General features: G+C 61.2%; 1 protein-coding gene across 3 annotated transcripts in view; it reads left to right on the top strand.

The window, feature by feature from the left end:
• ALDH1L1 (aldehyde dehydrogenase 1 family member L1) overlaps nucleotides 1-25,550 on the top strand; it is a 45,384-nt gene that overhangs the window by 4,888 nt on the left and 14,946 nt on the right. For all 3 annotated transcript variants that reach the window (XR_012060828.1, XM_072942024.1, XM_072942025.1), the window contains exons 3-16: nucleotides 946-1,180; nucleotides 1,917-2,082; nucleotides 3,776-3,877; nucleotides 4,552-4,641; nucleotides 5,841-5,978; nucleotides 7,947-8,072; nucleotides 10,479-10,570; nucleotides 15,515-15,662; nucleotides 16,814-16,933; nucleotides 18,008-18,135; nucleotides 20,445-20,595; nucleotides 21,472-21,542; nucleotides 23,746-23,851; nucleotides 25,064-25,151. Coding sequence is in view for 2 of the 3 variants with exons in the window: in XM_072942024.1 (XP_072798125.1) it covers nucleotides 946-1,180; nucleotides 1,917-2,082; nucleotides 3,776-3,877; nucleotides 4,552-4,641; nucleotides 5,841-5,978; nucleotides 7,947-8,072; nucleotides 10,479-10,570; nucleotides 15,515-15,662; nucleotides 16,814-16,933; nucleotides 18,008-18,135; nucleotides 20,445-20,595; nucleotides 21,472-21,542; nucleotides 23,746-23,851; nucleotides 25,064-25,151 (1,761 nt within the window). In the remaining variant the exon portion in view is untranslated. The remainder of the gene's footprint in view (nucleotides 1-945; nucleotides 1,181-1,916; nucleotides 2,083-3,775; nucleotides 3,878-4,551; nucleotides 4,642-5,840; nucleotides 5,979-7,946; nucleotides 8,073-10,478; nucleotides 10,571-15,514; nucleotides 15,663-16,813; nucleotides 16,934-18,007; nucleotides 18,136-20,444; nucleotides 20,596-21,471; nucleotides 21,543-23,745; nucleotides 23,852-25,063; nucleotides 25,152-25,550) is intronic.

Here is a 25,550-nt window from a genome sequence, read left to right as displayed (position 1 = left end):
GGCTCGGCTCATTAGGAAGAGAGAGTCTTCCAGATGGAGCGGTGCAGGCTGACCACCGGCTCGGCTCCGCCACGCCCCAGTGCCAGCCAGGCCGCTGTTCTAGACCCCACCCACTGAGCCTGGCCACTAAGTGACTGCTGACCCCAGCTCTGAGCCTGGCTGCGGCTGCTCCTTGACCTGCCCTCAGACGTCCTGCAGATGTCCCTGGTCATGGTGGGGACCGCTTCTGCAAGCACAGCCCAGTCTGCTCACATCAGTCCACCTCCCTCGACACCCTGAACACGGGGCGCGGAGGCAGAGGGGCCAGGGAGTGGCTCAGGTCCCTTGGGGGCAGCACAGCAGGTATGTTAACAGAGACCCAGTACAGGGAAGTGTTCACAGCTACAGGAGAGGGCAGGCCGAGGAGAGCTCTGAGGAGTCAGGTGGTGACTGGAGGAGGCAGCTGCCACCTGTTGGAGGTGGGGGCAGGGACAGAGGGGAGAAGCTGTAACTTCAAAACCTTGGAAGCCTGGGGACCACAATTCAGGCCTTCGAGCAGGGTGTGCTGCTGCTGGGGCCGGGGAGGGGCTCTGCAGGTGGGACCTGGGACACAGGGCCGGGGTAGGGGGCGGGTACCGTCCTGAGGACCGTTCTGCAGATGTTGGGAAAATGCCAGACGGACTCAGCTGCTGCTCTGGGAATGCACCGCTGCCGCTGGGGTGAAGAAGTGAGGCTGGTCAGACAGTCTAGGGGAGGGAGGCACTCAGAAGTCTTGGCGGTCAGTAGCGGGCAGTCCAGGCAAAGCCTTTCCTGTCCCCTCTGCTGCCCGGGAGCCCCGCTGGCAGCAAGGATGTTGGGAGGGACAGGCCTGGAGAGGAGGTGCAGGAGCCACTGGGCTGGAGAGGCAGAGGCGCTGAGTGTGCGTGGGTGCGGGGCAGGGCTGGACTCTCACCCGCTGTCCCGCAGGCCTGAAGGCGGAGAAGGATGGAGTGCCCGTGTTCAAGTTCCCCCGCTGGCGGGCCAAGGGCCAGGTTCTGCCCGATGTGGTGGCGAAGTACCAAGCTCTGGGTGCCGAGCTCAACGTCCTGCCCTTCTGTAGCCAGTTCATCCCCATGGAGATCATTGGGGCTCCCCGCCACGGCTCCATCATCTACCACCCGAGTCTGCTCCCCCGGCACCGAGGGGCCTCGGCCATCCACTGGTGAGACAGGGCCACGACGCCCACCTGCCCCCGTTGTCCCCTCCGTCAGCCCAGAGCTCAGCCATGCTGCCAGACGGCATCCACATGGTGGACTGTAGCGCGATCCTCAGCAAGAGCTGGGGTCAGGCTTCGCCGTGCGCTCTGCGTCCCACGGTGAACCCCAAAGAGTTCCCATCCTGGAACGGGGTCACCCAGACAGAGCGGGTTAAGGGCTCCCACACACTGCTAGAGCTCTCAGCAGCCCCCCACTTGGAAAGAGATCGAGACACAGTGAAGACTTGCCTGAATAGGAGGGTCTGGGACAATGGGCGGTGTTGAGGCTGGTGGCTAGAGAGCGCGGAGGGGCGGTCAGGGCAGGGAGACATCCCAGCTGGGAACAGACAGCAGGTTTGCAGTCAGACTGGCCTGGCTGGGATCCAGGCTCCCTGACCCCTACTCACGTCTCTGCACTTCTCCGGGCCTCAGTCTCCTTGTCCGTGGAAGGCAGACGATGCCTGTGATACTGGCTGGGAGGATAAAGTCACGCAAGGCGTTAGGGCTTTTTGCACAACACCTGGCACACAGCTGGCGTCAGCAAGTGTCGTCTTCATTCCCACTCTTGCCGCAGCGGGTGTGGGTCCTCCCCTGGAGGGAAGGGGCATGTCCCAGGGTGTCGTGGGCCACAGGGGCAGCCCCCAGGGCCTCTTCTCCGTGGTCCTTCCTCCCAGACTTAGCATTTCACTCTTCTGCTCCCTAGGACCCTCATTCATGGAGACAAGAAAGGGGGGTTTACCATCTTCTGGGCGGACGATGGTCTGGACACTGGGGACCTTTTGCTCCAGAAGGAGTGCGAGATCCTCCCGGACGACACCGTGACTACCCTTTACAACCGCTTCCTCTTCCCCGAAGGCGTCAAGGGGATGGTGAGGGCTGGGGGCTGGCCGTGTGGCATGTGTCCCGGGGGCCCCCCCAGCCTGGCACCCTCTTTTGGTCAGCCTGTTGCCCCCGAGCTGGACAGGAATGTGCTCCCCAATTCCAGCATGTGGAGGGGGAGAGCGCTCATTTCAGGGTCTCAGGGAGGCAGGGTTAGGACATAATGTGTTGTATTAGGCAGGACTCTTGCCTACTACTGTCGGAAGCCAACTCAACAAGCTTCAGCCAGAAGCGGACATTGGGGCTCATTTAAGAGAGAAGACGGAAGGCAGGCATGTCACCAAGCTGTGACATGGGATTCCATCTCTCTTTCTTCACCCTGACTCTATTTTTCTCTGTTTGGTAGCTTCATCCTCAGGTTGGCTGCCCTTAAATGGGAGGAAAGAGTCACGAGTGGCTCGAGGTTTACACCCCTTGATTCCAGGGGGGAGAACCCCTCTTCCTTCTAGAATTTATGAATAGAAAACCAGAGGAGACTCTGATTGGCCAGTTTGATGACCACTTGGAGCCAATCACTGGCCAGGAAGGTGGAGTGCTCTGACTGGCAGCCTCAGTCCTGTGCTTCCTTCCGTGGGGAGGGGGTGGCGAGGTGAGGGGGGCGTGGTTGGGGAGGTGGCCTGGGGAGCAGGTTGCCCAGGTGTGGTCACTGGACTGAGTTCTTGTGGGAGGGGCAGGGGGAAGGGGACAGACCTGGAAGACTGATGTCAGAGCAGGTTGTGCAGGCCCCTAGGGGTCAGTGTGTTTGGAGGCGCCGGGGTCCAGCAGGGGAGGCCAGCCAGGACAGGTGTCAGACAGGGCGGCTCCTAGCACAGCGGTGACTGCCGCCCAGATGCGCACCGGCCCCAGCCCTGGGCCCGGCGTCTGCCGGCCAGGGTCCACCTGCTCACCAAGGAGTGAGCAGGCAGGCCTGCGAGAGGTTTGATGCGACTCACCCCACAGAAGCATCCTTCAGGACCGCACCCCCAGTAGGCAGCCTCTAGTCACACGTGCTCTTACTCTAATTTAAGTGGATTTAACTGAAGATCGAGGCCACCGAGCTCACTGGCTGCATTTTAGTCCCGAGTAACCGCATAGGCCCAGCAGCCTCTGAACTGGACAGGGGTCCACAGCCATCACCACAGAAGTTCCCCCGGGCAGTCCTGCCGTGCGCGTTTCTGACCTTCCCAGGTTTCTCAGTCTTGGCATCTCTGGGGGCTCCCCCAACCCCCTCCTCCCTCACAGCGGGGCAGAGTTCCTCTGCTGTCTTTCCATTTTCTCCTGATTCCTTCGCTCGCAACCTTCCTCTTTCCTGTAACCAAGAAACCGCTCCCCTGCTTAGCTTGGGACCTCCACATCCATCATGGGGCTCAGGATCCATGCTCCCTAAGAGACGGGGAGCTTTTAGACAAAAACGTGGAGACTCGTTTGGGTTAACACCGCACGGGGCTTCAGTTTGTATAACCTTCCGAGACCTTGTGTTGGGGGAGGGTGGGGTTGCGTACTCATTGCTCAGATTGCAGTTAGATTCGGGGTGACCCCTCCTGTTCATTGCAGCAGATATTCCTTGAGTGCCCGCTGGGTGCCAGGCATGGTGCCAGGCAGGTCTGCTCAGTGTGGGGCTGGGTCCAGACAGTGTGAACCCAGGGGCTGGGAGTTAGGGCAGGGTTCTAATGCCGGGGACGCCAACAAAGCTGGTCTCCCCAGGTTCAGGCCGTGAGACTGATTGCTGAGGGCAAAGCCCCCAGACTCCCTCAGCCCGAGGACGGAGCCACCTATGAGGGGATTCAGAAGAAGGAGACCGCCAGGGTGAGTGCGGCGCCCCGCCCTGTGCGTGGGCGGGGCTGGGGCTCACTGGGTGGCCGGCCAGGTCGTGGTGGCTTAAGGCCTGAAATGAGAGCATCCCCTAGGGAGGTGTGAGCAGGCTCGTGGGGCACCTGGGCAGGTGGGGAACGGGGTCAGTTTGGGTTCTTCCCGGTTCCCCTTTAGGAAGAGGCAGGCAGGGCCCCCCGGGGAAGGGTTGGGGGAGGGTGTGAAAAATCCGTGCTGCTGGGAGTCTCGAAGAGTGAGTCCAGTTCCTCGGAGCTGTCACAGTCGGGGAGCAGAGGGCTCGGGGCTGGTGGGGCGCTGCATGGGGACCTAGTGAGCCCTGCAGGGGAGGAAGGGGAGGAGGAGCTGCCGGGGGCCCATGGGGTAGCCTGCACTTTGAATTGGACCTTGGCCATCTTAACAACAGAGCGTTGTCTTCCCCAAACCACCCGGGGGAAGACTGAGGCTCGAGCACACTCAGCCAGGTTCCAGGGAGAAGCCCAGCCCAGCTCGGGACTCAGAGTAGAGTCAAGAGGAAGCCAGACTTCCCAGCCCTTCCCCAGGGCTCCACCCATTGTCAGGGGATCCTCAGGGCCTGAGGGGAGGCCAGAGGTGTTGCCCAGATGCTCAGGGAGCCGGGAGTGACCACTGAGCACACACATCCTGCCCCACAGATCAACTGGGACCAGCCAGCAGAGGCCATTCATAACTGGATCCGTGGGAACGACAAGGTGCCGGGCGCCTGGACAGAGGCCGGTGGGCAGGTGTGTCCCTGCGTGGTCGGGTGGGCCGAGCTCCCGGCTGTAGAACTGTGAAATATGTTTGAACGAAATGGTGAACAGCCATTGTTCAGACCCCAACCCTGCCCAGGTGCCCCAGGTCCCCCAGCCCCGCACACAGCATGGCTCCAGGCCTCCAGGCCTCCAGACCCGGCAGCAGCTCGGGGGTGGAGCTGTGCTGAGTGTAACATACTTTGAGTCTCACCCCTGGGCTCTGTCAAAAGTTCGGAAATAGCAGAAGTAAGACTAACGAGTCACTGAAGTGGCACTTAGCAGAAGTGTGTCGTGCGCACACCAGAGAGGCGGTGCAGGAACCAGGAGCCCTCGAGCCAGGCTCCAGGTGAGGCTCCTGGTCTGCTGAGTGGTGAGGAGGTGGGGGCTGGCTAGAGCATCAGAATTTTCTTACATGACAAGAGGTCAGCTGGTGGCTACTGTGTATCGATTTTGAGGAACAGTTTAAAGTTTGCTTACGGTTTCCGGGGACGTGAGCGAGAAGTGACTGGCGTCCAGTTAGTCCTGCTTGTCTTGTGAAATAGGCCAAACCAAGTTCTGCTGTCACTGAACTGGCCTTGTCTGCTCAGGGGGCTTTCAAGGCTGGTCTCCACTGGTGTTTGATTTTAGCAGCGCTCGGAGACCCCAGGCCCAGCTCTAACTCCAGCTTCATCCCGGGGAAGGGGCAGCATGCTCGGGCCGGGGCAGCGGGCAGGTTAGATGCTGAGAAGGGGACCTGGGGCTCACGGACTCTCAAGAGGCATCGGGGCTGGTGGGACCGTGAGCAGAGGGCCTACGGCCACCCCCGTCTAGGGCAGCCCTCTCCTCCACAAAGCCCAGGGTGTCCAAACCCCTGCTCACAGACTGACTGCCCAGACCGTCCAAGGTCCCGCTGCTGCCCTCACCACAACCAGACCCTTTGCAAAGTGGCCGGGGCTTGGCGGCTTCCCCGGGGCAGTGTCTCACTCAGTGATGCCCGAGTGGACTTTCTGCCAGTCTGTCCCCCTGGGTTCAAGCCCCAAGCCAGTGTGAGGAGTCACGGGGCCTCCCGAGGTCTGGCCTGTGCCTGAGGCCCCACAAGGTGGCGGCCCCGGCCCCGGCCCCGGCCCGTGCCCCCAGCCCCACACAGCCCTGCCTGGTCCGCACAGCCGGGCCTCTCATCCTCCGTCTTCTGGCTTTCCTGCCCTTAACAGAAGCTGACATTTTTCAACTCCACGCTGAACACTGCAGGCCTGGCGCCCGAGGGAGAAGATTTGCCCATCCCGGGAGCTCGTCGGCCAGGGGTAGTCACCAAAGCAGGACTCATCCTCTTCGGGAACGATGACCGAATGGTAACGGTGCTGCCGTGGGTCCCTGTCGCAGTGTCAGCTCAGGCCTACTCAGGCTGTTCTGGAGAAAACAGGCAAAGGGGACCACAGGCTTCAGGATGGGAGACTCCACCCTTGCCCCCGAGCACGGCCTACTTCCCTGTCCTGGGAGGCCGGCCCCTTCCTCTGCCTGACCAGGTGTCCCCCACAAGCTGGGTGTCTGAGTCAGGGTGAGACCCTCTCCCAGGAGCCGTGAACGCGGGATCTGGTTTTAGTCCAGCAGATGGTCCAGGTGTTTGACCTGTGCCTTGGTTTCCTTCTCTTCAAACAAGGAAGCCGTAGTGAAAAACCCCTGGAGCCATGCTGGGCACATAACATGCTCTGTGGGGAGGGGAGAGCTCAGTGGTAGAGTGCATGCTTAGCATGCATGAGCTCCTGGGTTCAATCCCCAGCACCTCCATTAAATAAATAAATAAACAAACCTCATTCCCCGCTCCCCAGAGAAGTATAACGTGCTGTGATTCACATTAGCCAGCTGCAACTCAGATAGCTGCGACGATTTATGGAGTGCCTGCGCACCAGGCACTGTTTTAAAACAATTTGAGGCATTAAATTTAGTTTTCCCAACAGCCATATGAGATGTGTATTAATATTACGCCCACATTACTGAGCAGAAAACTGAAGCAAAATGATTTGAATAACCTGTCCAGCATCACGCGGGCTGGTCCGTGGCAGAGCTGGAATTCAGGCTGTCGCCCCAGGGCTCTGAGCCCCACCGCTGGCCGCGACGCTACCGCTGCTGCTCGCTGCGTGCAGTGGTCGGGCAGGTCTGGACCTGAGGGTACTGGGGGCAGGGAAGAAGGGCCAGGCAGGGGTCTTCGAGTACTTTGGGGAGCTTCATTGTGGATGTCGAGCCCTGGGCGGCGTTGGTGTGCGCAGGCCAGAGGGACGTGGAGCAGCCCTGCAAAGACGGTGCGAGCTCACACTGGGTGCCCACCCCGCCGCGCTCTGCGTCGGCGGGCCTCCCCAAGGAGGTGACCAGGTATTTCAGGTTTCGATTCCCGGTCGCTGGTGCAGTTGGGTCAGGCTCTGGGAGCAGCGTCTGCGACGGGAGTTGTGCGTGTGAGCTGTCGAGGGGGGCAGGCTGCGGCACAGGGAGACTGAGCCAAGACAAGGGTGTGGAGCAGCGCGGCCTCGATCTGGTCCCAGGGCAGGCTCCGCGGTGCACTGGCCCTGCTCCCGCGTCCTCACGCTGGGCAGCGAGGCGTGGCTCCTGGGCCTCTCTGCGTGGTGGTGCTTCCGCCAGCCGCAGTCAGGGAGGAGAGGGCAGGTGCGGACCACTAGCCCAGGCTTGCAGCAGCTGGAAGGTGAAGTCTCTGGCCAGGAGGGGCTGGGACCATCTCCGCCCCGGTATGCACAGGGACAGCAAAGCGCAAGAGGAAGCCCTGGCAGAGACCTGAGGTTGAGGCACCTTCCAGGAACTCCCCTGTAGGCCTGGCTGGGCTTTAGCTCCAGGTCCTCTTTACAAGGCAGCCAGGGGCGGGGCTTCCATTCCTTCGGGCGTGTACAGGTGTACGGTTCTCGCAGACCAGTCTGATCCGACAGACACGTCCTCTACCTTGAGCTCCCCCGCTCCCCTGCCCACCTCTGCGCCCAGAGGGGCGTCTGACCTGCACCGGTGTTCAGGGGGTTTTAGACGCTGGGTTGTTGGACAGTTCATTGTTTTCTGCATTGATTTTCAAAACAGCACTTGAAATACTTCTGTCTAGTGAGCAGGCATCAGCTTTACATAAATAATAAAACCGCTGCGCTTTTGAGAAGTGAGTGTGTGGTGGGGTGGCCGACAGGGGGCGTGAGTTAGATGCACCCCGAGAGCGGCGGCCCGTCCGCCTGGTTGCGTCTCCTCTTCACTCCCCAGGGCTCCGGGTGGGGACCGGGCTGAGCGGGGCCCCCACGAGGCAGCGCAGGTGCTGCGACAGCCTTCCTTTACAGCTGCTGGTGAAGAACGTCCAGCTGGAGGACGGCAGGATGATCCCAGCCTCACACTTCTTCAAGGGGGCAGACAGCAGCGCCCTGGAGCTGACGGAGGAGGAGCTGGTCACCGCGGAGGCCGTGCGGGTGAGGCCCCTGCAGGCTCCCGTCGGGTTGGGCAGGTGGTGCGCTGCACGCATGTTTGCAAACTGCACTCCCTGGGGTCAGGCTGTGCACACCCTCTGGGGGGTAGATGTGCCGACCCCAGGCACACTGTCGGTTCTGTCCTGTGTTGGGGCTTCCTGGTGTCACCGGCCCCTCCTTCCCCTGCCACTGGGGTTTGACCAGCTGGGCCTGCCTCTTCTGGGGACTTGCTGTCATCAGCGGGCCGATGGAACAGGAGCCCCTGGAACAGCCGAGGGAGTCGGGCGCCCTGGAACTTTCTGGAAAGGCTTCCCCAGTGGGAGAACCTGCATGGTCCCCTGCTCAGGTGCCACAGTTGGTCGATCTGGACTCTAGGCCCGCTTGCCCGTGTGCCTCAGGACAGCACACCCCCGTCTGAGGCTCAGCCTCCCCCACCTGGAGGCCAGGCAGCGGCCTGCCCAGAGCTGCTCCCGCCCCTCCCCGCCCTCCCCGCCCCACTCCCCCGGAAGCCGTGGTTTGGACGACTTGCAGCCGGATTACCCAGAGGGCATCGGGTGGGTTTCCAGCCTCTCAGCCATCCAGCCGTGTGTTGCTTCTCTAAGATGTGCACGCAGACACGAGGGGTGTGACAGGGGCACTGTCCCTGCTGTCCTGCGTGCCCCTCATGGGGACGAGGGCCAGTGAGCAACCAAGCGCGTGAATGAAGTATCTTCAGACAGGAGGCGTGCTGGGAGGCAGTGTCGGGAGTGAGGGGCCAACTACAGGAGGGGCCGGGGATTGGTCTGAGCCAAGACCTGAGTAGAGAGAGATAACGTCCTTGGAGACAGAAGGCACAGAAAATGCCGAGGCCCAAGCGTCGGGGAGCCGCGATGGTGGCGGCGGTGGTGGTGAAGGTGCGGAAGACACGAGCAGGGCAGGGCTGCCAGCAAGGTGCGGGAGGAGCCCAGGACACCGAGCACTTCCAAGGTGAAGGCTGAACGTTCTGAATGTCTGTTGGAAAAAAAACCAGCCTATTTATTCAAAAACTGTTCTTGGAGCAATTGCTCTGGCCCTGGGCCCGTGCCGGCCTGGGGTTTCAGGGCGGCTGGACAGACTTCTTACAGCCGAGCGGCCCTCGGGGTGGATGCGGCTGTGTGTTTGCGGAGGACGCTGGGTGGCAGAGGGAGGGACACGTCTGAAAATGACAGCTTGGCGGCACTTGCTAGGGCCTCAGTAAATGTTGACAGGGAGCCTAGCGGTCACAGGAAAAGCAGATGCTCCCAGAGTGTCGGGGTTACTCTGAACTGAGTTCCAAACATGGAGCAGGGGCCGTGAGGGGTTCTGCGGTGCCAGGAGCTGCTGCACCCACGCGCTCTGCCTGTCTCACGCGGGGAGCCTCCCAAGGCTGCCGCCAGCCCTTTGCCCAGATGAGGAAACTGAGGCACAGGAGGCCGCCTGCACCTGCTGGCTTGTTGGCCCGAGCTGGGATCTAGACGAGGCTGGGTGGCCTCTCAGTTTCCACCCCTCCTAGATGGACTGTGCGCAGTGTGCCCACACGCCAGCGGCGACCGGTGGCCCCAGGCCGAACAAGGCTTAGGAGGGCAGCCTGTCAGCAGAGCGTCAGTGCAGGTTTGGGGAGGAGGGGACATGGCAGTCGGCCCTGAGGGATGCCCAGGATGTTAGCATGAGCTGGGGGTTCCAGGTAGCACGTCACCAGTGGGTGAGGGCCTGAGCACAGGCCCAGAGAGAAGGCGGTCACTGGGGGCAGGGGTGGCCGGTGACAGGGAGGTGGGAGCAGCAAATCCAGGGCAGCTTCCCGAGAGAGGCCGGGAGAGGTCTGACTGGGGGTCCCTGGGGCTGTTTCTGGTTGGGCCTTGTCCACCCTCCATTCAGGGCAGTGACCAGCCGCAGCCTGCAGCCCAGCCAGAGTCGGGGCCCTCCCGCCTCCTGTCCTGAGAGGCTCGGCCGGGAGCTGCCCAGAGAGTGGGTGTCCCGTCAGGTGCCTACCCAAGGGCTTGTGCATTCACAAACCATCCCTGCTGTGCTGTCTGCCATGTGACGGCAGCCACACACCAGTGTCCCGCTGGGGACCCCCCAAACCAGATGACGCACCCAATGGGGCCAGCAAGAGGGGGCTTGAGAGCAGCTGGCCCTGCACCCCAGCACGTCCGGCCCTCCCGCCACCCCTGCACTGGTGTGGGGCCCCCGAGGGGCTGGCATAAGGGTGAGGTGGGCAGGAGAAGTGGGCGGGTGAGGTGGGCAGGAGGGCAGCTGGGCTCCTGCTTCCTCAGGGAGGCGGTCACCCCAGCATGTCCGGCCTGTGGAGTGGACAAAGCCAGCCTGGCGCCGGGTGGTGGGCACGCTCCCCGGAGCTGCTCCCTCCCGCCCCCGCCCCCCAGGAGCCATGTTCTCACCACACGTGCTTTCCAGGGTGCCTGGAAACGCATTCTCCCAAGCATCCTGGAGGTGGAAGATTCCACTGATTTCTTCAAGTCGGGGGCCGCGTCGGTGGACGTTGTGAGGTGAGACCAGGAGTGGGTCCCGTCCCAGGTGTCTCTGGGTCAGAAACCACCCCAGAACTGTTTGTTATTTTCTTGGATCATGTGGGTCAGGGACCCAGAAATGACTCGCATGTGCTGACCTCAGGGCCTCCTCGAGTGGGTGGCAGGAGCTGGGACTGCTGGGCAGGGGTGTCCGTCCCCACCCCCCAGCCCGGAGCTGGCTTCTCAGTGCGTGTGTCACAGCCCCAGGGTGGCTGCTCTGCACCTTGGACGTCTAGGTGGCAGCTCACAGCCCTGCAAGTGTGAGGCCAGCAAGCAAGCGGCTGTGGCCCATGGTCCTGTGGTCTCAGTGTCACCGGCCCGCCCAGTGTCACGGGCAAGGCTGGGGCTGAGATCCGCCTGTCCCGGGAGGAGGACCAGAGAATGTGTGGCTGTTTTAAACGGCCACCAGCCCAACGCCCGTGAAAGCCAAGGTGGGTGGGGGAGGAAGCCGGCAGGGCGGCCCAGGCAGGTGGTCTAACCGCAAGGGGCCCCTCAGCCTGGGCAGGGGCGGGCAGGGAGTCACGACTGCGAGTCTTTTTAAACTTGAGGTATAACTTTATGTGCAGAGAAACGCACGGGTCTTAAGAGAGCAGTTTGGTGGGCTTGGATCCGACGCGTGTAACCCGTGCGTGCTACAGCACACGTGTAACATGCACATCATGTGACGGGCGACGTGCCTCGCACGAGCTGTGCCTTGCTCACGGTGTGGACGCCGCCCCCCACCCCGGGGGCCTTCTGCCCCTCCCCAGCCAGCGCCCCCCCCCCAGCTGTGGACAGCCCCCCACCGCAGACGAGGCCACCTGGCCTCTCCCAGCGGCAGGCTCTGGTCTGCAGAGGGAGGGAGGGCTTTGCGCCTCCGAGCACCAGGGCTGCTGGCTGGTAGCTTTCCTGCTTGGAGTGTCATCATCTGGCTGAGGTGCCGGTGACACCGGCTGCGGAAAAGGAGTTTGGGAGCGTCCCCCACCTCAGGTTCCGGAAGAGCGTTTTGAGTGGCTGTTCTGAGTGGCTGGTGGGACCCGGCGGGGAGGCCGCCTGCCGGGAGGTGTTTGCTCCCCGCTGCCACCCCCACCCGACGTCGGTCCGTGGGGCTTGTGCTTCCTCGCGCTTCAGCCTGGCAGGCGCAGGTTCCTGGGACTCCGCCCGTCTCTTCTCGGTCGTCCGCCTCGTTGATGTGCAGTTGTTCACCGTAGACCCGCGAGGCCTTTCCGCCAGTGTGGCGCCAGTTCTGACGTCTCCTGCTTCATCTGCTTTGTTTGGTTTGACTTTTCTGCTTCCTCTTGCCTGGCTAAAGATTTGTCTATTTTTTTATCTTCTCAAAATCCCGCTCATAGTTGCGTTGCTCTTCTCCACCGTGTCTTTCTCCTGGTCTCTACTTCGCCTCTTTCGACCCTGATCGTTGCCACTTCCTTTCTTCTGCTGCCTCTGGCCTTAGTTTTTCCTTCTTGTTTTAGCTCCTTGAGGTGTGAAACGAGGTGGCTTAACGTGAGACTTTTTCTCCACGTGGACGTTTGTCACCAAACGCTTCCCTCTGGGGGCTGCTTTTGCTGTTCCCGTACGTTGTGCTATGTTATGTTCCCATATTCGTTTGTCTCAAGGCGCTTTTTGATTCCCCTTGATTTCTTTGACCCGTTGGTCGTGCAGGGGTGTGTTGTTTTAGTATGCACATTTTTGTGAGTTCAGTCTTCTTCCAGCTTTGATTCCTGGTGCCTACCACTGTGGGCAGAAAGGTCGCGCGGTGTTTCGGTCTCCTTGAACTTGCTGAGCCCTGTTTTGTGACCTAACATGTCACCTGCCCTTGGAAGACTCTGTGTTCCGCTGCTGCTGGGTGGAATAGTCTGATACTTCTGTCCACAGCCAAGTCCTCTGTTTGCCTGCCAGCCTTCCACTCGGGTATTCCGTGCGTGATTGGCAGTGGGCATTGAAATGCCCCACTTCCCTGTGACGCTGCCTCTCCCGTCGGTTCTGTGCGTCTGTGGCGTGTATTTAGGGGGTCTGCTGCTGGTCACGAGCGTGAGCTGTTCCGTCTCCCCGGGGAGGTGGCCCTTTTGCCGCTAGGCAGCGTCCTCCATTTCTCGTGGCCGTTTTTGACTTAAGGCCTGATTTGTCGAGCATGAGTGTGGCTCCCCGGCTCTCTGGGCGACTGTCCTTTCACTGGCAGACTGTGTGCTTCCACCTGCAGTGAGTTTCCTGCAGCACGCGGGTGAGTACTGCCTTCTATCCGGTGCTGCAGTCTGTTTTGACAGGAGAGTTCAGTCCGTCTCCGTTCAGCCAGATGCCTGCTGAAGGACCTGCCTCTGCTGTTGTCTGTTTGTTTTCTGTATGTCTTTTACGTGTGTCTGTTCCTCAGCTCCTCTATTACTGCCCCTTCTTGGCAGCGTACCGCTTTGCTTGCTGTCTCTTCTGTAGCCACTTCTTAATTACCCTGGAGGTGACGATAGACGTCTTTAACTCACCACGCTGTAGCGTAAATAACGTCGACTTGGTTTCGGTCCTGTGCAGACACTCTAACCCTTCCATCTGCATCCGCCCCCTTGTTGTTGTTACTGTCACAGGTGACATCTTTGTATTGAATTCCCGTTGATACAGGTTTCAAATGACCGCTTTATGCATTTGCGTGTTAAGTAACATAGGAAAAGGGAGAAGCAGAAGTCCCGTGACACTGACTTTCCTGTTTGCCTGCGTTCTTGCCTTTACCAGTGTCCCTTACTTTGTCCTTGAGGCTTTGAGCCACTGTCCGCTGTCCTTTCGTCTCAGCCTGAAGGACGCCCTTTAGGGCAAGCGTACTGGCGATGAACTCCCTTTGCTTTTGTTTGTCTGAAAATGTCTTATTTTCTCCTTCATTCCTGAAAGGTAGTTCTGCGCACACAGAATTCTTGGTTGACATTTTTTGCTTTCAGGACTTTAAATACATTATCCCACTGCCTTCAGGCTTCCATGGTTTTTAAGGAAACCCGGCCTTTGACCTATTGCAGATCCTTTGCATTTGCTGGTCTCTCTTGCTGCCTTCCAGACTCCTTTGTCCCTGGGATGCGTCAGGCTGGCTGTAACGTGTCTTGGTGTGATCCTCTTTGAGTTTATTCTGCTTGGAGCTCATTCAGCTTCTTAAATGTGTATATCCACCCATGTGTTTCCTCAGATTTGGAAACGCTGGGGCATTTTTTCTTCAAGTATTTTTCCTGCCCCGTTCTGCCCCGCTCCCTGGACCTGCTGCAGTGCCTGCTGGTGTGGCTGTGAGGTCCCGCTGGCCACTCTCCTCTGACCCTGGTGCTGGATGGTGTCGCGTTCCTGCCGTCTCCTCTGCTGGCTCAGACCCGCTCCTGAGTCCGCGGGGCTCCTCACTGCGCAGGCTCCGTTGTCGGCCTGAGCAGCTGTTTGCTTTGCTAGCATAGTTTCTCTCTTTGTTGATACTCTCTGTTTTTCGTAAGTCATCTTGCTGGTCTCCTCTCCTTCCGCGTCCGTGGTTTCCTTCAGGACAGTTGCTCTAACGTCTTGGCCTCGTAATCCCGGTACCTGGTCTTCCTCAGGGATGACTTCTTTCAAATTCCTTTTTCCTGTAAATAGGCCTGTTTCTTTGTACATTTTGCAATTTTTTTTGCTCAAAACTGGACATTTTGAGTGTTCGTTGTGGCAGTGCTGAGAGTCGACCCTCTCACTCCTTGGAGGCTGCTAAGTCTTGCTTGTTGAGGGTTGGAGCCATCCAACCGTGACTTCTCCAAACTTTTCTTCGCCCAGTGTGCATTCCTTGTCATGTGCAGTCATTGGCGTTCCCCTTCTGTCACGTCTGTGGCCAGCCGGTGGCCTAGCCAGGATTTTCGTAAGCGTCTGGATCCCAAAGGGGGGAACATACTACAGAAGATGCTTCAGCCTGTCGGGTCGGAAGGATGGCGGCCAGCCCTTCCGCGGCTCCTGGGGGGTGAAAAGCGGGGTCCTGGGGCTCAGACAAGTCCTGACAGCCACCCCAGCTCCCGCAAGCTGCCGCCACTGCCTCCTGCTCGGAGACGGAAAGGCTGGACATTGCCACCAGACACCTGTCTCTTCACCATGCCCCCCCCCCCCCGGGAGCTGCACGCACTCCACCAGACTCTCGAGCTCCGGAGCATCTGGTCTGGACAGGTCTTGGCAGTTCAGCAGCTGTTCAGGTAGAGGGCTGGGTTTTTGGAGCTCACCATTTTTTGGGGTCCAGACGTAGGTGTTTATTTCTCTTGGGTGAACACCTAAGGGTGTTGGGAAGTTCATGTTTGATTTTTAGGAAACTGCCAAACCGCTTTCCAAAGTGGTTTCCAGAGCACTATCTTACAGTCCCTGCGGCGTGTAGGAGTGTCCCGCAGCAGCTGGTGCAGCCAGGCTCTAAATCTAAATCCACAGAGCCATTCCCCGACCGGGCGACGGAGCGTCCTGTCACATGCTCGTTTTCCATCCCTTCTCCTTCGCGGAAGCATCTGTTCATCTCTTGTCCGTTTTCACTTGGACTTTTCCCTTAGTATTGAGTTTCAGAGTTATTTCTATATTCTGAAAACAAGTGTTTTATCAGATGTGTGATTTGGAACTATTTTCTCTCAATCTGCGGCTTGTCTTTTCACTCTTTTCACAGTGTCTTTCAATGATTATTATTAATCTTCCATTAAATATTATTATTATTATTAAATATAATTCTACTAATATTTAATCTTCTATTAAATATTATTATCTTCTATTAAATATCATTGTCTCATTTACTCATCGGAAGTTAGTCGAGGAGCCATGATTATTCCAGTTTTACGGGCAGAGAAACAAAGGCTCAGAGTAGCTGGTTACTTGTCCAGGGTCACACAGTAGTAGACGGTGGAGTCAGCTTGAAAGCAGAGCCTTAACCTGGTTCTCGATGACCCCTGTGCTTCGGGCCTGCCAGACCTGCTCACGCCCCCTTCCCACCTTCTCCCCCAGGCTGGTTGAGGAAGTGAAGGACCTGTGTGATGGCCTGGAGCTGGAAAACGAAGACGTGTACATGGCGACCACCTTCGGGGACTTCATCCAGCTGCTGGTGCGGAAGCTGCGGGGGGACGACAAGGAGGGCGAATGTGTCATCGACTACGTGAGTCCTGGCCTCCTCCCCGCGGGCGTGGCCTGCAGCCCCCCGATCCCACATCTGCAGATCCACAGTGACACGGGGGACGCCTGGACCCCAGAGCCCACCCTCAGTGAGCCAATTCCCCTCAGTAATGGGGTAGCCTGAAGAGGCCAGGCAGGAGGGTGAACTCATCAGAGGAAGCTGGTGTCCAGGGTTCAGTGCACCGGGGACGCCGTCCTGAGACGGGAGGCAGGACATGAGGAGAGACTGTTACAGTGTGCGCCTCCCCTGCCCTCCTCTGCGGGCTTTGCTCCTGGGGCCGTGTCTCCCCTGTGCTTCCAGCTCTGCAGCTCGTCCTGCACCCCAGTGGCCCTGGCCCCGGGTCTGGCCCACCACTGCCCTCTTTGTCCCTGTCAGCCGTGGCAGTGCTTCCTGTTCTTGTCAAGCTCTGCGTCGACTCGTGGCTTCACCTGTGCAGTCACCTGCATTAAAGTCCTTTGGGTGAAACAAAAGAGGGGGGGAGGTCAGTGGGGGGAGAGAGAGGAGCTGGGAGTGTTTCCCAGTAAGGGAAACAGATGATCCTGAGCTTTTAGCTTGTTCACATGAAGCATGAGGAAGCCACTCAAATCCGTTTTTAAAAGAAACTCTTGAAAAGTCATCCCTAAGGCGTCTTGGTAGCTACCAGCTCCCACGGGAAGTAGCTTTGTGGTAGTTTGTTTGGATGGCAGTTTGGAACAAAAGCTGATGAAGACAGTGCAGGAGACCAGGGTGGACCCCAGGTGGGCCTTGGGATACTGGGCGAATGACCGCTGAAGCAGAAGGGCTCCACATTCGCGTGGAGTGGAAGGCCCGGAAGGAGGTGAGTGGCTGTGTCGTGCCTGGTGGCCGCAGCCCAGTCCACCCACTGGTGCTCCCCGCGTGGGGGTCTCAGGTCAGCGGGTGGTGAGTGGCAGGGCTGCAGCTCCCGCTGGGCAGTCGGGCCGCAGCGTCTGTGCCCGTTACCTCTTCTTATCCTGAAGCTCTGCCCACACAGTCACTCCCTGGGAAGCAGGGCCCTTGGCTGTGCATGTCGGGGGCGAGGGGCTCCTGTGTCTCTGGTGGGCACGAGCCCATCACTGCCGCCTGTCTGCAGGGCCTCCACACTGCAGCTCAGGCCTGCGGCCCTTCCTCCCCAGGTGGAAAAGGCAGTGAACAAGCTGACCCTCCGAATGCCACACCAGCTCTTCATTGGGGGCGCATTTGTGGACGCCGAGGGTGCCAAGACCTATGAGACCATCAACCCAACAGATGGAAGTGTGAGTGCAGGCCCAGCCCACCCCCCACGCTCCTCTCCATCCAGACCCCCAACCCTGGTCTCCGGGTCCCAGCCTTCCTACAGGACGCAGGGGGAAGAGGGGTGGGGAGGCAGGAGGACTCCAAGGGTCCAGAGCTGAGTTAAAACCCCCCAAGGAGGAAATGGAGGCCTTCCTCCCCCGGTACTTCAACAACAGCCCCCACAGGGCCCCGCCATCAGGAGGGCCTCCCTCGAATCCCGGGTTTGTCAGACTCCTTGGCTGTCAGCCTCCTAGGTCAGGGGGGCACATGCTCTGCGTTGTCACATTCACGCCTCAGACACGCCTACAGGTGCACAGTGGGGTTCCTGTCCTGTCCTGTCCCCAGAGCAGCTGCAGAAAGCAGGGACCCAAAGTGGGTCACGGGGGGTTGAAAGAGTGCTGCGAGGCTGTGTGGACCCAGACAGGTGCCCTCCGGCAGGAACATGGGGCTGTCACCACCTTACGGCCTGTTCTGGGAACCCCGGGCGGGAGGCTGTGTGGACAGGGCTGCCTGGCACTGAGGCCGGCAGAGAGGGCACAGCCTACCTGTGGAGACCCGCAAGGAGGCGCTGGCCTCAGCCCTTGTACGCCCATCTCCCGCCGGCTTCCCCTTGGCTGAGGCCAGGTGGCAGGAGGCATGGGGCCTGTGCTGACACGCAGGTGGGCACCCTCAGGTTCCAGAATGGGGGTCGGGCTGGTCTACACGCCTATTTTACTTAGGATGTAAGCCCCACCCCCCCTCCCCTCCACCGGCCTCACTACAATTGTGAGTCTCTGCTCTTGATTTTAAAACACTAAGCTGGCCTCGGCCTTGCCGCTGCAACCTGAGTCTGTCTCCCTATTTGGGGTCAGTGGGGAGTAAAGAGAAGGCCCTTGGGACAGACGCACAGACCTTCCTGAAGGCCCCACCTTCCCTCTCTGTGCAGACCCTCCCGCACCCGCCCTCCTGTTGGCCGACTGACTCCTCCGAGCCGCACACTTGGCCAGGGAGCAGGTGAGGGTGGTGTCTATGTGCCCCGACCCCAGGGAGGGCTTCACAGCTCTGCTCCACCACAGGTCATCTGCCAAGTGTCCCTGGCCCAGGTCAGCGACGTGGACAAGGCAGTGGCCGCAGCAAAGGATGCCTTTGAGAACGGACTGTGGGGGAAGATCAGCGCGCGGGACCGGGGCTGCCTCCTGTACAGGTGAGCCCCACCCCCACCCACCTGTCGGCCACCAGCACCTTCAGCTCAGGGTGGGCCTGGGTGCTTGGGTCCTGATGGGAAGAGGTGGGTCCGGACAGCAGTGCTGCCAAGGCCTGAGGCTCAGAAAATGCTTCTCGGAGGAAGTGGCCTGAGAGGCAGGAGGGATTTCCGGACATGGATGGCTTCAGGGGAGAGATGTCCCGGGGGAGGGAACAGTGTGGGCAGAGATGTGGAGGCACAAAGGGAGGCTGGGCTTTGGAGAGGCCGCAAGCTGGCAAGGGTAAGATCTGGTCCTGGGCCAGCCCGGATGGGCACAGCCATTCCCGGGGCTGGCTGGGGCCCTGTCCACAGAAGCCCGTTAGGCAGGCTGGGCGACCCTTCTCTGCCTGTCCTTGCTCAGCCTGGCTTCCAGAATCCCTGGTCTCACGTTCCCTTTTTGTTTAAACCAGGGTGGAAGGGGGCCCTCTCCCCTTGGTCCAATCAAAAGTCCAGGGAAGGACTCAGGGCTGCTCTGGCTGATGACCACAGAATGGGAGTGAGGCCTGGAACCAGTGGTCCCGTCGGATTGGGGCGGGTGCCCCCAGGGAGTGGGATGATGTTCCCAGGAGGGAGGCTGCCAGTCTGATGCACTGCGCCGTGTCGGAAAGCCTGTGAGCTGGTTTCAGGAAACTGCTTCTGTCTCTGGGTCCGGGGCGCCAGGCAGGGGGTCCAGTCCTGCTGTGGCCCGAGCATGTCATCGGGCGGGAGAGCTCCCACCGTGGCCTTGTAGTCAGAGGCCTTCTGTTTCTATTCCAGACCAGAAAGGCAAGGCAGCCCCACACAGGGAGCCAGAGGGAGGGGCTTGCATGGTTGCAAAGCACAATAGAGATGGGGGGTTGGGGCAGGCCAAGGTGCACCCAGCCTGCCACAGCTCAAGGTAGTTTCAAACCCCTTGGAGAGCCATCAGTTTTAGGAAGGCATTGGCTGGAGACCTGAGCCCCTGGAGAGTCTGGGCACCTGGGCCGGTGGTGTGAGCCTGGCCCTGGAGCAGGGACCTCATCCTTCCCCAGAGACACTCTGCTCTGGGTGTCAGGTGGCACGTGTCATGATAGCCGCATTGGGCACAAGGACCTCAGGGGAGGTGACTCGGCAAATGAGTGGACAGACATCTAGGGCCCAAGGGCTCCAGTCCCTGCCCCAGGCAGCCTCCCAGCCCCTGTGGAGGAGGGGGACAGGACTCCCCAGAGAAATGGCCGCAGGGTACCCCTGGTTCAGCGAGGGAGAACAGGTGCTTTCTCTGCCCTTGTGGGAGACACTCATCCAAGTGAGCGTCTGACAGTAGGCGAGGTCTAAAGAGAGGTGGGGGGCACTCAGGACACTGCAGGGAGGCGTGTCAGTCTGGGGTGGGGGGTCAGGGTCAGCTTCCCAGATGGTGTGACATTGAGTCAGGGGCTGAAGGAGGCTGGGACGGGAAACGGGAGAGCAGCCAGCACACAGCACACAGCTCAGCTCCCAAGGGCCCCAGGCGGGAGGCTAACTTTCCTGAGCGCCGGGGCGAGGCCGATGTGGGGGCACAGGGGAGGCCACGGGCACCGTGGCCCCAGGAGGAAAAGGTCTCAGGGCCAGGGCTGAGGCCTGAGTGTGGGGGGCAGCGGCAGGGTCCTGGAGGTGCAGGCAGGACAGGAGCAGACCCGGAGTGTTCGGGCCGTGCTGGTGGCCGTGTGTGGGAAGGAGTGGGTCAGCCGGCCTCTGTCCTCATGTGCAAGATCTGTATCTCTACCTGCCCCCGATGCCTGAGGCCCTCACATCAGGGAGGGGGACCCCATTGCACCTCCCAGGCCGCCCACAGCAGCGAGCGGCCAGGACCACGGAGAGCGGCTGGGCCTGGCTCAGACTCCAGGAGGCTGTGCAAAAGCACCTGCCCCCGCACACCCCCTCCCGTCATCCTCCCACCGCATCCCTGGTGACAGTCAGCCCCGAGTGCTTGGCGCTTGAAGCCTGGCACACATTCCCCTGGCTGCGGCTGCCCAGAGACAGAGAAGGCAGCCTCCTGGTCAGTGGCCTCCTGGTCATAGACAGGAAGTGTTACTGGGAAGGTGTGTGAGGGTTAGAGAGCAGTGGAGCCATTGGCATCTCAGGGAGGAAGGAGAGAGGGACAGAGGGCCTCACCCTGACACCCATGCAGCCAAGGATGCACTGCTGCCCCATGTCACAGAGGAGGACACAGAGGTCAGCACCTTTGAGCAGGGCAGAGCTGGGGATGCAGGGCAGGGCCCCAAGTGGTGGGCAGGCGGATCTGTGCCTGGCCCGAGCCCACTGACCCTCGCCAGGCTGGCGGAGCTCATGGAGCAGCACCAGGAGGAGCTGGCCACCATCGAGGCCCTGGATGCAGGCGCCGTCTACACGCTGGCCCTGAAGACCCACGTGGGCATGTCCATCCAGACCTTCCGCTACTTTGCTGGCTGGTGTGACAAGATCCAGGTGCGGCTCCCGCGGTGGGTGGGCGGCAGGGCTCCCGAGGGCCGCGCTCCACTCCACCTGCTACAGAACAGAACCAGCCACCACAACGTCCTGGCTTGAAACCACCCCGTTTATTAGGCCCACTTCTGCAGGTGGGAAGGCGACTGGGCTCAGCCGGGCCCCACACTGTTCTCACGAGGGCCTGCGGGGCAGGGCTGAAGCTCGGTCACTGCCGGCTGCAGCCAGGGCTGCTGCAGGCCTCTGTCTCATCCTCGCCCTGGCCCTCTGCTCCCGTCCACCTCCCGCCCACCCTCTTCTCCCACTAACTAGGCTGGGGTTCCCGTGGTGATGCCGGGCCCACCCACACCGTCTCCTCATCCTAAGGCTACCTGTGCCGCACCATGTCCCTGCAGGGACAGCCCACCACGCCTGGGTCCCAGGAGTCAGGGCGTCACCTTGGGGCCATGACTGGAGGCTTGCCTGCTGCGGGCAGTTATGCGTCAGCCTGTCCCCAGGGAGACCCACGGCCACGGCACACAGGGTCTCTGCCTGGTCAGGGCTTCTCAGCCCCCTCCTCTCCACGGGGCTGGGGAGTGGGCGTAAGGATGAGTGGGCCGCCTGGTGCCCCCTCCCCATTCACTGCTGCATCCCAGGGCCTCCTGGGCCAGCACAGCCTCACGAGGCCCTACCTGTTCAGGACCTGCTTCCCATCTGAGGACACTGCCAGGCTCCGCACCTGGCCCCCATGTCTGCCTGCTCTGCCCGTTCTGAACCCCTCAGGTGTCCGTGTTGTACACAAGCCGGGGGCATCAGGACACAGCCCCTGCCTCTCCAGGCCCCCGCACGGGGTTGCTGAGGGGCCGGAGCCCCTCCCACTGAAGCCCCCACTTCTTTCAGGGCTCCACCATCCCCATCAACCAGGCCAGACCCAACCGGAACCTGACCCTGACCAAGAGGGAGCCCATCGGGTGAGTCCACGCCGGGCACTTTCGCACAGGGTGCGCAGGGGCTCAGACGGCCCCTCCGTGAGCTTATCAAACAGCTGTTTGTCTGCCGGCTACCACCTTCCCGACGTTCCAGGCGCTGGAGATGCAGCAGAGACCAAAACTGATGTGCGTGCTGCCCTCGCGTCCAGGTGCCGCATGACGGCCCTGTGGCTGTAGATTTATTCAGCCTCTAGCATAACCTTTCATCAGTCAGAGTCCTGGGAGGAGACAGGACCCCCCAAAGGTTTATGTGAAGCGTGTAAGGATCCGTGTCCTTAAGGTTGAGGAACTCTGCACAGCAGGCAGAACTCCCGCGGAGAGACAGGCCCTCAGCACGAGGAGGAGTCGTGCCATCAACACAGAAAGACTAGGTCTGGGAAGGGATCCCAAACCTGCAGCACGCGGCCTCCTCTCACCGTCCGATGCCCAAAGGCCCGCGGGGACAGCGGGCCCACTCAGCACAGGGCGACCGGCGGTGACTGCAGAACACAGTGTCCTTGCCCACAGGGCCCAGGGTGGGGCTCGCTGATGCGGGCGTGGACAGGCACCTGGGGGATGGCAGGGCTCAGGGTCAACACGCAGACACAGACGCTGAGGGAGACATAGGAGTCAGGACATGGGGGCTGCAGGGCCCCTCAGCAAAGAGCCGCCCAGCCAAGGGGTCAGGAGTGTGGAGCAGCTACACTAAGCCCCACCCTTGGGCCCAGTCATGGGGGTCTCTGGGGGTCACTGAACCTCCCGCCGCCCACCGGCGTCCACCCTGTCAGACTGAGCACACTCACCCTGCCTGGTGTCCTGCGAGGCCTGGCAGGTGTGGGTTTGCCGGGGCAATGCTCCGTGGCCTGGGAGTCTCAGACCACACACCTCCGCGATCGACCTCCATGTTTCACCATCTGGGGCAGGAGTCCCAGACAACATGTGGTGTCCGGAGTTGGTGCCTGAGGCCACTCCCCTCGCCTCTGGTGCTCGGGCCCTGTGCCTTTGCGCACGCGGCCTCTCCCTCCGCTGTCTGTCTTCTAGAAGGATGGCAGCCACGTGGGGTCAGATGCCCCCACCCCCAGTGAGGCCTCATCTTAACTAATGATGCCCGGGACAACCCTGTTTCTAAATAAGGCCACGTTCTGGGGCCCCGGGGGTAGGGCTTCAGCATAGGGACCAGGGGCACCACTCAGCCACGATGGCAGATGTCTCTGCCGAGTTTTCTTCTTTGGAGCCCCCCTTGGCCGGCGCACTTCTTCCCCCCTGGCGACCCCTCCCGCTTCCTGGGGACACCCGCCCAGCTCCCTCCGCCACCTTGTTCTCTGGGTCTGCTGGCTGTGTGTGTGGTGGGAGCCGGCTTCCCAGCCCCTCAGACAGCCCATCACTCCCAGGATGGTCTGCAGACCCCCAGGCCCCACTGGCCCCTGCCCTGTGGCCCTCACCATCCCGCCATGGTCACTGCACACGCTCCTCCGTGCCTGGGGTCAGCGAAGCAGCCGGCTTTGGGGAAACGTTCTGTGATGATGGTGGTGGTGGTAAAACAAGTCATTGGCCCATCTGGGCTCCTGGGGACCAGCTGGTCTGTCTGACGTGAAGGGCAGGTCGTGAGGGGCAGGGCCGTGCCTGCAGGGAGCACGGGTGTCTGGGAGGCGGGGGCTCCTCCGTGGAGACACTACCCAGCCAGCGGCTTTCCCTGGGACCGAGGGGCAGCACCAACGCTGGACACATTTCTTCACGTGAAACAGGCCTTGTCAGGGCTTCCAGGCTGACTGCACCCTTCTCGTCTCCGTGGGACTGACCCCTGCCCTGACTCCCAGGAGGACCCTTACCCCCATGCACGTGTGACCCTTGACCCACTCCCACGTCCTCTTGGCCCACCCATGCAAGGCCTGACCTTCCCCCGTATCTTCCCCAACCACCCTGTGACCCCGACCCTCCCCCGTGTCCTCCTGGCCCTGCCTGGTCTCACCGCGTCCATCTGCTGCCACCTCCCCTACCAAACTGCCCCTGGACTGTCTCCCAGTCCCGGTCCCATCAGAAACTGTACCGGGAAGGGGGGCTGCAGCCAGACTGGACATCCTGCCATCAGGCCAGGGACGGCAGGAGCCTGGCCCTAGAGCGGGCATCAGGCCCGAGAGAGGGGGCAGTGATGGGTGCACGTGGGGCCAGGCCGTGTGGGGAGACGAGGGCTGCCCCTGTGTGGCAGGGTCTGTGGCATCGTCATCCCTTGGAACTACCCCCTGATGATGCTCTCCTGGAAGACCGCTGCCTGCCTGGCTGCTGGGAACACCGTAGTCATCAAGCCGGCCCAGGTGGGTGTGGGCGCATCCCGGGGGGCTGTGGGCTGGCGTGAGGGAGGCCCCCCGCGAGGGAGGGGACGGCCATCGGCACCTGGTGTTCTCTGCACCTTGGGGGCCGGTGCCAGACTGTGCTTGTGGGTCTTGGTGAGCGGTCAGGGATTTCTCCACAGACACCAGGCGTCCGGATTCGGGAGCAGAAGCCTCCTCGGTGCCCCGTGTGGGCCCTGGGCTCGGGGTCTGGGACAGCCCGGAGTATCTCCTGTCAAAGCTGGTGCTTCAGAGACCAGACATCTTGGGGAAGCCCCTGTGTCTGTCCCCTGGGCCCCTGTCAGGGAAGCCACACGACCGGGGCCCAGAGCGGGGACGTCAGGGCCCCTCGTGCAGGCTGCAGGGCCCGCATGGGAGGACACCCCCAGAGCCCCACCTGCACTCTGGGGAGTCCAGTTAGGAACTGAAGACTGGGTGCTGGCCGTGCACCCAGGGGTCCCCCTCCCTCAGCTCTCTTGGGGCACTTTGGCCCCCAAGGGCGTTAGCAGGGTAAACCCAACAAAGGGTGACCGACACTTGGAGTTCCACCCGAGCCAGGCCCTCCTCAAGCACCTCAACAGCGAGACAAACCGCGTAGCAATCTCTGCGCGTTTGCTTGCTCAGACGTCACAGTGACCCTGAGGCGGCCCTTAGCCTCTCCCTTCGGGGGAGGGGGCTGCTGACAGGTCAAAGCCCTTGTCCCAGGGAGGCCTCACCCAGCCCCCGACGAGGTCTGAGCACTGCACAGACTCAGCTCGCAGCCTGAGCCGGGTGGTGGGTGGCGCACAGACCGCAGACCCAGGGGAGGGAAGCGACCCCCCTCCGGAAGAGGTGCGGGACGGGATGCGCGGCACCGGCCACTGCCGGGGCGCCGAGGTGCTTCCGCGAGGCCGGTGGTTCTGACGGTGGCTCAGGAGAGGTGCTCCCGGCAGCCTCTGAGGACGAAGCCCTGCTCAGCAGGCCCGACTCGGACGCCCTGAGGGCCTGGTGCCACTAAGTGAAGGAGGAATGAGGGTGGAGGGGGACCCTGGCCTGGGTGCTGGCTGGAGCCCTGGCAGGAGGAGGGCGTGCTCCCAGCCCCACCTTGCGCTGAGGCGGACACAGCCTGCCCCTTCCTGCTCTCCTGGCGGCTAGCTGACGAAGGCAGAGCCCCCTTCCCGGCCTCTCCCGACCCAACCTCCTTTCCTGCCTCCTCAGGTGACCCCACTCACAGCCTTGAAGTTTGCAGAGCTGACCTTGAAGGCTGGCATCCCCAAGGGCGTAATCAACATCCTGCCAGGATCTGGTAAGGGCCACGGACGGGGGCACCCGGTCAGAACAGGGTCTGCTGCGTGGTGTGCCCAGGCGGGCGGGGCCGAGGTGGGGTGGCCCCCGGTGGCCGAGGAGACCCTCCCATGGTGGGGGAGACCCACGCCTGGAACGGCGTAGCTTTCAGATGCCTCCCTGGATGCTTTATGCCTTCTGTACGTGTGTATGTGCCCTGGATCGGTTACACAGCGGGGCGGTTACCAGCTAAGAAGGAAGAGGAAACACGCATTTACCCCACCTTCTGTTACTGTGTCGTCAACTTTTCTGGTGTCCTTTCTAATTTCTGTGGGTTTGAATTACTGTCTGGGTCATTTGTCTTCAGCTTGAAGAACTTCCTTTAGTATTTCCAGTAGGTGGGTCTAGCAACAGATTATCT

The sequence above is a fragment of the Vicugna pacos genome, chromosome 17, assembly GCF_048564905.1.
Source record: "Vicugna pacos chromosome 17, VicPac4, whole genome shotgun sequence".
Taxonomy (NCBI): Eukaryota; Metazoa; Chordata; class Mammalia; order Artiodactyla; family Camelidae; genus Vicugna; species Vicugna pacos.
The sequence above is the reverse complement of the archived record's forward strand: the minus strand, read 5'-3'. Positions and strand labels throughout refer to the sequence as shown.